This window comes from Penaeus monodon, chromosome 5, assembly GCF_015228065.2.
Source record: "Penaeus monodon isolate SGIC_2016 chromosome 5, NSTDA_Pmon_1, whole genome shotgun sequence".
In the NCBI taxonomy this organism is placed as follows: domain Eukaryota; kingdom Metazoa; phylum Arthropoda; class Malacostraca; order Decapoda; family Penaeidae; genus Penaeus; species Penaeus monodon.
Genome location: NC_051390.1, coordinates 32,628,105 through 32,639,573, shown reverse-complemented (window position 1 = coordinate 32,639,573; position 11,469 = coordinate 32,628,105). Strand labels below are relative to the sequence as shown.

The following is an 11,469-nucleotide window of genomic DNA, read 5'->3' as shown; positions in this document are numbered from 1 at the left end:
CATTAGTCGACACAGGCCGGGCTCCTCTCATGAGCATAAACCGGGCGAGGCTAAGCTTCGCATATCAGACTTATCCTTAGGTACATAAACATATATATGTGCGTATAGATGAATGGGTGTGTGTTATATATATATATATATATATATATATATATATATATATATATATATATATATATATATATATATATATATATATATATATGTATATATATATATATTTATTTATTTATTTATTTATTTATATGCACACAGACACGTATATATTTACATATTGTATACATTATCTAACTGCTTAAAATACCTTTCTAGTGTGAGCGGGTCGGCATTAGTCGACACAGGCCGGGCTCCCCTCATGGGCATAACCCGGGCGAGGATAAGCTTCGCATATCGGACTTATCCTTATCTTTCTAGTTGCATATTTATATTATCCATATTTATAATTCATGTATCTAATTTATCCATTTCCATTCGTGTGTACACTGATGTTTAGAACTTCTGATAAACTCCATTAAATTGAATAGTATAGCTTAAGGTAGGGTGTTCTTGCAGTGATTGTTAAAACAGAAATTGTGCCACTAATATATCTTATTTCAAGAATGGAATGCAAAGACTGAGTGTTATCATCGCCACGAAGGAAATATAAAAAATGGACAATAGTAAATGCATATTATATATTTTAATTGGTTTTGTTTTACAAAAATAATGTAAATCTTTATATTAATATAATTCTGTTACTATAAATATATTACTACAGGCATATGAATCTGCACAAAAATAAAAACTTTTCTATCTTCTTAATCTAAAGTATTCACCTCAGAGACAAAACCTGTTCCACAGGCTGCTTATGAACATCAACTGACATTCACATGGATTTTAAGGCAACAGTTGGTGTTAACTGTGTTTGCCTTAAAGCTATGGCAAGGTTTTTTTTTTTTATACATATCTACTAACTAATTGGCACTATATCTATTGGCTTTACATCACACAGAAACACACCTACAACATTGTTTCACACTAGATGAGACAAATGACGGATTTTGGCTTGGAAAATGTAGTAAATGATTTATAGCAATGGCCCATAAATAAACCGATTGTAAATACAAAGCACCTGAATTTTTCCTGAATTTTCAAGTCTAACAACTTTTTTTGTATCATTGACATACTTCAATTTAACGGTTTTATAACGGAATCATTGCTACTTCTTCCTGCCATACCCTGAGCCCTGACCCGTGCTGCCACCAAAGATGCTCCCACCAGTATGCTGTTGTCCTCCATAACCGCTGCTGTCATCTTTATTTTCCTGCCCTCCATACCCGTTGTTATTATTCTGTTGTCCTCCATATCCACTGTTGTCGCTCTGTTGCCCACCATATGCATTATTGTTACCCTGTTGTCCTCCGTAACTGTTACCACCACTTTGTTGCCCTCCGTACCCATTATTATTACCCTGCTGCCCTCCGTAGCCACTGTCTTGCTGCCCTCCGTAGCCACCGCCATTATTTCCCAGAGGGTACTGAGCTTCGCCCTCATACCTAAAATATCAAGTGGAAAGGGAAAATTTTAATTCACAGTTCAAATAATGAATAAAAGAATCGAAAGTATAGTAGGAGTGTGTGTGTGATATATATATATATATATATATATATATATATATATATATATATATATATATATACATATATATATATATATATATATATATATATATATATATATATATATATATATATATATGCGAAAATAAGTGATCAAGAAGTTTATGTTGGACCAATCCAATAAACCCGCATATTACAAGGTATAATTCGATTTCTTACATTGTTTATGTGCCTCAACACCTCCATACCTAACATCTGCAACAAAACCGTTCTCATGGTCGGCGGTATAAGTGACGATCTGCGTCCTTCCGTCGGGCAAGAGAACCCGGTACTCCCCGGTCACTACGTTTCCGTCAGATGACTCTGACTGTGAGAAATCAGTGCCGGTATACTGGTCGTTGACGGCGTAGTCAAAACCGTATGGCATCCCCTGAAAGCAGGTAAATTCTGAGTTGCGCAGGAGAAAAGAGAAGTTCAGAACCATCACTTTGTTTGGATTATGATATCAAAGTACAACAAGTAGGAATTATTACCTTCATATGCTGCTGTTCTCCGTATCCATTTCCGCCGCCGGTATTTGGTTGATCTCCATACCCAGTGTTACCTCCATTCTGCTGGCCTCCATATCCACTGTCGCCTCCATTCTGCTGGCCCCCATATCCACCGCTGCCTCTATTCTGCTGGTGTCCATAACCATTGTTGCTGTCTCTGTTCTGCTTACCTCCAAGACCATTTCCCCCACCGTTGTTTTGGCGGCTTCCATATCTGTTTCCTCCGTTGTTATTTTGTCTGGCACCTAACCTGTTCGCATTTTGTCTTTGTCCATAACCATTTTGAGATTGCTGGGGAGCACCATAATTCTGGGACGGCTGCTCAGGAGCTCCATAACTTTGAGAAGGTTGCTGCTGCTGTGGTGTTCTGTAATCCTGAGAGGGCTGTTCTGGGGCTCCATAGCTCTGTGATGGCTGTTGTTGCTGGGGAGTCCCATAGTTCTGTGATGGTTGCTGTTGCTGAGGAGTTCTATAGTTCTGTGATGGTTGCTGTTTCTGGGGAGTCCCATAGCTCTGTGATGGCTGCTGTTGCTGAGGAGTCCCATAGCTCTGTGATGGCTGCTGTTTCTGGGGAGTCCCATAGCTCTGTGATGGCTGTTGTTGCTGGGGAGTCCCATAGCTCTGTGATGGCTGCTGTTGCTGGGGAGGTCCATAGCTCTGCGATGGTTTTTCTTGCTGTGGAATGCCATAACTCTGAGAAGGCTGCTCCTGCCTGCTAGGTGTGCCATAGGTTTGTGAGGGCTGTTGCTGAGGAGCCGCATAAGTCTGAGAAGGACTCTGACAGGAAAAGAATCTTATTTTCAAATACGCTGCCTGTAACATGCCTTTTAGATGTCTTACATTTAACGAAGATATTGCTACATTGACTTAGAGTCACATGACCTTATTGGGCATTTTATTTTACCATGAAAAGGTCTATAATGTCTAAGCTATCTTGAGACGAAAGTAACACAGTATAGAGAAAAATAGAATAAATTGGAAAATCCCTTGGACACGCATGCTAAGAAAAGCGAGAACATTTCAAGATTTTACAGACTCACAAAAAGTACATTATAAACATGCAAACTACTCTTTATAAAATACAATGTGATACATTCATGTTTTATAGGCCTACAGACGCATGTTTTATTATGACGAAAAGGAGACAGAAAGAGAAATTATATATATATATATATATATATATATATATATATATATATATATATATATATATATATATGTATATATGTATATATTAATTTTAGGTAAATCGAACCTAGATACGATGAAGTTCCTTGGACAAGAAACTGGGGACCCTACCACGAACTCACTCTAAGAGTATCACAACATGAAAACTACAATTAAGTATCATGCTGTGACCACGGCGGCTCGAACATGAACCTACCGTAATATATATATATATATATATATATATATATATATATATATATATATATATATATATATATATATATATATTTTTTTTTTTTTTTTTTTTTTTTTTTTTTTTTTTTTTTTTTTTTTTTTTTTTTTTTTTTTTTTTTTTTTTTTTTTTTTTTTACGGTAGGTTCATGTTTGAGCCGCCGTGGTCACAGCATGATACTTAATTGTAGTTTTCATGTTGTGATGCTCTTGGAGTGAGTACGTGGCAGGGTCCCCAGTTCCTTTCCACGGAGAGTGCCGGTGTTACCTTTTTAGGTAATCATTCTCTCTATTTATCCGGGCTTGAGACCAGCACGGACTTGGGCTGGCTTGCCCACCCAGTGGCTAGGTAGGCATTCGAGGTAAAGTTCCTTGTCCAAGGAACTTTATTGTATCTAGGTTCGATTTACCTAAAATTATGCAAATCAGCGCATGTGCTTACATACGCGATGCGTGTGTGCAATGATGCACTCACGCACTCGAATGCGGCGATTGGTGTGTGCACTTGCACTGATTTAATATATATATATATATATATATATATATATATATATATATATATATATATATATATATATATATATAGTGATAGCAGTTGATCATTCTAAGCACTCACCTTTCACTGATGCCTTTCTTAAATAAGTACCTGCTTATAAATCTATTCGTGTATTGCGGTAGGTGTAGGATATAATGATGGATAATGTAAGATTCGCACCCAGACTTATTCTTATATTTCCATGTGTTACATAACCAATTAGGAACGGATGTCTAATCGTTATGATTTTACATTCTGAATGAATCTCTGCATAATTCATTACATGATCTTTTGGATGATAATTAGTGTCTATTGATTATTCATAAGCCTATTTCACGTATTTAATGAAGCTGTTATCATAGGCTTCTGAAATACTGAAACATACCAAAGATTACTGCATTTTAATCAGTTTGTCTTATAAATGCTCTTATAAAGAGCAGCAATTCACTCTTTGAATCGTGTCTGATAAAAAAAAGAAAATGGCAAAGAAAAGTATCCTTCGGCGTAATATCACCGGACATTGCTCAGGCACAATATCACTGAATAAAATTATTAAGACGCAGTTATATGATTCTATGATAATGTGTAAAATAAGTTGAAGCGCGAAGCTGACCCCTTTGGGCGACCCACCTGGCTGTTCCTGGAGAACTGGGGTGCGTCATATGTCTGTGAAAGAATCGGTGTCTGTTGTGGTGTGCTATATGTCTGACTTACAGTCTGGGTCTGACCCCTGCTGGGCTGTCCGTACGTCTGTGTCTGCTGCGAGGGAGCGCCGTAGGACTGGCCCGGGGCTGTTATCTCGTCGGGCAAATCGTAGCTAGAACCTCCTCCATTTCCGAGGGAATTAGACGGCTGAGAATAGGACGAGGACAGCCCCGCGCCAGGACCGCCGGCGCTCCCATGCCCGCTGCGCCCTGAGGAGAAGCCCTGATGAGGAAGTCCGTAACTCTGTGAGGCCGTCCCTGAAGTCTGTCCGCGTCTGCTGTTCCCTCTTCCTGGGCCTCCGCCGCTATGGTCTCCGCCAGGTAACTTGTCTCCAAGGGCCCCTAGGGTCCACGTCGACGCCGCCGCCAAAGTAAGCAGGAGAAGCTGCTGTGCCGAAAAAAATGAATACATTAATCACCTAATTAATTAAAGAAACACTAAGAATGCCATCGGCTATTACTTTAACATAAATATCAAATCATTACATATTATATAGAGAGATAAACAGATATGTGTATGTGTGTGTGTGTGTGTGTGTGTATGTGTATGTGTGTGTATGTGTGTGTGTGTGTGTGTATGTGTGTGTGTGTTTGTGTGTGTGTGTGTGAATGGATCTGCAAATGAAATGCAGCAACTAATAAACGATCTGAATAAAGAAAGTCTGAAAGTCGGACTTAGGATGAACAAGAAAAAGATTAAGATCATGTTCAACAGTAGAATTCAATTCGAACATGTACATGTACAAGGTGAAGCGCTAGAGGTAGTGAACAAGTATATATACATAGGACAACTCGTACAGACAAACACATCTAGCGAAGAGGAAATTAAGCGACGCATCAGTCTAGGCTGGAACGCCTTAAGCAGACACAGTAGCATTCTAAGAGGCTCCTTGCTATTATGTTTAAAAAAAGTCTTTAACCAATGCGTCCTCCCAGTTATGACCTATGGATCAGAACCCTGGACTACAACCAAATTACTGGAGATGAAACTAACAAGTACTTAGGGATAGATGGAAAAGTTTATGCTGGGAGCCTAAGAGATCGGATGAGGGCGACGTGGATCATGGAACAGACAAGGTTGACGTGCTTGGGAGCATCAAAAAGAAAAAAATGGCAATGGGCAAGTCATATATGTCGGAGACACGACGATAGATGAACAAAGAAAGTAACAGATTGGGCTATAGATAACATAACACCAATGACAAGATGGCGTGATGAAATAACGAAATTTAGGGGCAAAATTGGAAACAAAAACGACAGAGTTGGAAAAAATTGGGAGAAGCCTACGTCCTGCACTGGTTTGATTTACGCTGTGCCGCTGCTGCTGATGATAAACACACGCACACACACACACACACACACACACACACACACACACACACACACACACACACACACACACACACACACACACACACACACACACACACACACACACACACACACACACACACATATATATATATATATATATATATATATATATATATATATATATATATATACATATATATATATACATATATATATATATATATATATATATATATATATATCTATATATACATACATATATATACACACATATATATATGTGAATATATACATATATATATAATTAATAATATTTTCTGTATGTTCATTAAAAAAACGCAATCTCAAGTTATAAAATACTTCAAAAATGCAAAAAATACAAATGACGTCTATTTTAGCATAGTCTCCGCTACATGTCATAGAAAACTTGATTCTTCTCTATCTCATTGAAACAGCCGGTAATTTCGTTTTCTGTTATAGTTTGTTAGGGGACTAGTGTATTTTTTCCACCTTTAGGTTTGTATTGAGTAACCTGTGGAATACAATGTAACATTTGTGATTAATAGCCTGCAATATACAATTTACTATATTCAGTGTTTCGGGAACTGCAATATATATATTTTTTCAAGTAAAAACAAAGAAGATTGAAAGACGAACTTGCTGCTTCTGAAACTTTAGCCGTACTTTCAAAACTGTCCAAACTTTTGGTTATGTAACCAGTATATGTTAATTGTATGCATACATATTGGAAGTACTAGTATGTTCACATGATATGAAAACAAAATTGTATAATGTACTATACAGCATTTTAAGTACCAACTTCGCGCTGAATTTCAAATGATAATGACAACAATGTTAGTAGCAATAGTAGTAGTAGTAACAGTAGTAGTATCAGTAGCAGCAGTAGTGGTAGTAGTAGTAGTACTAGCAGCAATAGTAGTAGTGGTAGTAGTAGTAACATCAATAGTAGTATTAGTACTAGCAGTAGCAGCAGTAGTAATAGTAGTCGTGGTAGTAGTAGTAACAGCAGAAGCGGTAGTTGCAGTAGTAGTAGTAACAGCAGAAGCGGTAGTTGCAGTAGTAGTAGTAACAGCAGAAGCGGTAGTTGCAGTAGTAGTAGTAACAGTAGCAACCGCATAGGAACAAAGTATTGAGAGAAATCCAAATATAGAGGAAATCCAACGCCTACTGTTTTCCATTGAGATGATTAAAACACGGACATTCCCTCGACACGCACAACATCTATTTTCCTAGACCAAACATCGGCAAAGGTACAATGACAGCCATTTACGCGAGTCATCTGTTGTCTGGCGGCGGTTCGAGAGCGATGGTGTGGCTTAGTAGAGAGAATACACTTTCTTCTCCTTAGAACTGCTGTAAATGCGTTCAGGTTGTGCTGCTTTGACGGATTATAAATTATACATAATTAATTACCTAACCATAAAGCGATAACTAATTATTACTGTGTTAATTAAGAGTGTCGATTGCACACACACACACACACACACACACACACACACACACACACACACACACACACACACACACACACACACATATATATATATATATATATATATATATATATATATATATATATATATATATAGTTATACATAGTTATATATATATGTATTTGTATTTATATTTATGTATATATATTTGTATATATATATATATATATATATATATATATATATATATATATATAGTTATATATACACATTGTTTTAGATACATACATATAGATATATATTTATATATACTAATTATATATATACATATACATTCATATATATATATATAAATATATATATATATATATATATATATATATATATATAACAATGTATATATATAAACATATATCTATATGTATGTGTGTATGTGATTTTATATGTATACACACAAACACACATGTGTGTATGTGTGTGTGTATGCGTGCACGGACTTACAGACATGCCTGATTCACGAACAAGCGACAATCAGATGTTATCTTATCGTGCTGTGATTATCGCCAGCCTGGGGCCCAAGTGAGCGGCTTAGTTAGCATATGATGCAAAAAGGACTCGCAATAATTATTGGTTTCCGGAAATTGTCGCAGTTCTTATACTCAAGGCCTGTAATTAATGACACACTTACGCAGTTATATCTGCTGCATACATTACTTTAGACGGGAGGAGAGGCGAGGCAACCATCTACAGAGCACAGACAGTTTTCACTGTCTACTACAATTCCTACGAAGCTGCCCTTCCACAAAGTACCAATCCCACGACCATCCTTATTGCGAAACTTATTTCAGTTCACCATCTGACGACTACTTTGAAGATGATATCAAGTGAAATATCTTTTGCATACTTTTTGAACTTTCATTTTCTCAGCCTTTCTTGAAATAACAGGGTCGGTCCACCTCTGGAGAGAGTCTTTTTAGATCACGTTTTGCCTTCCCTCATCAGAGCCAATCACGGCCGAGTCAAGAGGCGCTCGTGTGGCCAGAAGGAGCGCCCCTCGGACACAGAAACTCTTCCGTTACATAAGATGTCAGGAAAATCAGGAAAAAAAAGTGTACATATATATATATATATATATATATATATATATATATATATATATATATATATATATATATATATATATATATGTGTGTGTGTGTGTGTGTGTGTGTGTGTGTGTGTGTGTGTGTGTGTGTGTGTATGTGTGTGTCTGTGTGTGTACAAACACAGACACAGACACACACACACACACTCACACGCACACACACACACACACACACACACACACACACACACACACACACACACACACACACACACACACACACATATATATATATATATATGTATATATATATATATATATATATATATATATATATATATATGTATGTATGTATGTATATATATCACTATCTCAAAAGAGCGGTCTTGTGCTGGAGGTGAGTCCAGGTCGTAAAGAAAGGCAGAGTCGAGGCAGAGTCGAGGCAGAGCCCTGCGTGGGCAAGACCGCCACTTGTCATGTCGCGATCGGCTGCTTTGGAAGGGATTGTGGTAAGTTAATCACAGTGGCGGCATACGACCTAGTTATTTGTCTGTGCGAATATTAATCGACAGTATATAAATATCGCGATTGCTGTATATATTTTTTTCATCATTAGTATCACTACTACATCTAGTAACGTTAGAACCATTATTGCTAATACTACTAGTGATACTAATACCTATAATAAAAACAACTAATGCCAGTATGAGTAGTAGTAACTGTAATAATGGTAAAAGTTTAATAGCAACAACTAAAGCAATAATATCAATAATGATCATGATTATAACAAGAAGAACAATAGTAATAATAATTATTATAATGATAAAAACGATAGTTTTACTTATACTGATAATTATAATAATGCCAACAATGATGCTAATATTAACATAATGATATCAACAAGACAGCAGATGCTACAGCAGCAACAATAGTAGTGGTCAGCCTGATTCTAATGATAATTAAATTCATAACAATAATGACAGAAAATTCACACACACACACACACACACACACACACACACACACACACACACACACACACACACACACACACACACATATATATATATATATATATATATATATATATATATATATATATATATATATATATATATATATATATATATATATATACTATGGTTATTCGCAACCATAGTAAAAAAGTAAAGTTGCACAAAACCACGTAAAGCAAAACGCAGTTATTCCGTAATACAGTGATTAGTCGGAACCATCGAAGCCCAACGTGAGACTAACCGAGTTTTCGAACAAGGTCTTTGATTGACCTTAAAATCTTCCTCACGTTTTGCAAGGCTCATCCAGCCCTTTGGAAGGCCTTCACGAGCTCACACCGATAATGCCATACAATGGTGACCTGACAATGCAATGCTGGATTTAGCGTTCTGATTGGAAACCTCCTTGAGTAGGATTGGATATGGGGATTAGTGTCTTCATGCGGTGAAAGTCCCACTTGGGTTGAGTGGCGTAAAGCGTAATAACATACGCTGTATTAGCTGACTTCTGGGACTCCGATGACAGCCGGTTATTTCTCTGTTTTTCGGCCTTGAATGTGAACATGCAAGAGAGTTATTGGCTGCATCGCTCCATGCATTACAGTAAAGTCGGAGATTATTACGGAAATTACACCATCATTTTGCCTTTCATTTTTAAATCTGCCTAATGGAAACTTCTTCAAAGGCCACCTGGGTGAGACTGTGTAGCATCAAACGAACTGAGAACTTTTCTTTAGCAATGTAACATTGAGACAAGATGATTGGCGAATCCATCTCCTTGTATATATACACTTCACATTCAAGCTGTCGCCAAACTCTTTTTCATCAATGACTCAATATCTGCCGATAAATATGCAGAAAACATTTCAAGTTAATATGAAGTGATAATGCCGTTCGTTGTAATGACATGGTTCTGCTTTCTCTCTTAATCACCCCGCGCCAAGCACACGGACGAGGTTCTAGTTATCTGGTCGATTATTTATAATTCATGCAATGTATTCACAGCCTCCTGTCTATTAATGGCTCTCTAATCGTGTTTTCGCACGTGGAACCGTTCTAGAAATCTTGCCGTTCTGCTTCACCGTGAATGCGCTGCAGCCTCCAAGAGCAGAACAACGGTTTCCATTCCGCTTTTGAGAAATCATATAAGGTAAGGAAAAGAAAAGGTAGGAGCTCACACGCACACACATATGTGCATGTGTGTGTGTGTACATATGTATATATGTATATACATACATATATATATCTATATCTATCTATCTATCTATCTATCTATCTATCTATCTATCTATCTATACATATTTGTATATATATGTGTATATATGCATACATATATATACACATATATATATGTATATATGTTGTATATCTATATATCACACACACACACACACACACACACACACACACACACACACACACACACACACACACACACACACACACACACACACATATATATATATATATATATATATATATATATATATATATATATATATATAAATTATATATATTATATATATGTACATATTTATATACAATATATATGTACATATTTATATACAATATATATGTACACACACACACACACACACACACATATATATATACACATACAAAAGCATATACACATACACACCATCTTTCTTTTGTAAAACATGGTGTTGCAACAATCAGCCCTTGGAGTAGACCAAAAAAGGCGACAAATTTACGCTGCAGCCACAAGCAACAAAGACACAATAAGACCAGCGAAAAATACCGTGAACTTTTGGCTCGAATCTTCAGCCAAGGCTCTCGGAGTTTTTCCTTTGG

At 36.7% G+C, this 11,469-nt stretch overlaps 1 protein-coding gene across 2 annotated transcripts in view; it reads right to left on the bottom strand.

The window, feature by feature from the left end:
* Window positions 1-659: 659 nt before the first annotated feature.
* Window positions 660-11,469, bottom strand: part of LOC119573171 (pro-resilin-like) — a 16,474-nt gene continuing 5,664 nt past the window's right edge. The window contains exons 2-5 of one of the 2 annotated variants that reach the window (XM_037920240.1): window positions 4,716-5,174; window positions 2,132-2,926; window positions 1,847-2,028; window positions 660-1,535 (exon numbers count right to left, since the gene is read on the bottom strand). In XM_037920240.1, coding sequence (XP_037776168.1) covers window positions 1,199-1,535; window positions 1,847-2,028; window positions 2,132-2,926; window positions 4,716-5,174 — 1,773 coding nt within the window. In that variant the 3' untranslated portion in view covers window positions 660-1,198. Of the gene's footprint in view, window positions 1,536-1,846; window positions 2,029-2,131; window positions 2,927-4,715; window positions 5,178-11,469 lie in introns of both variants that reach the window. The other variant, XM_037920239.1, reaches the window with a different exon arrangement.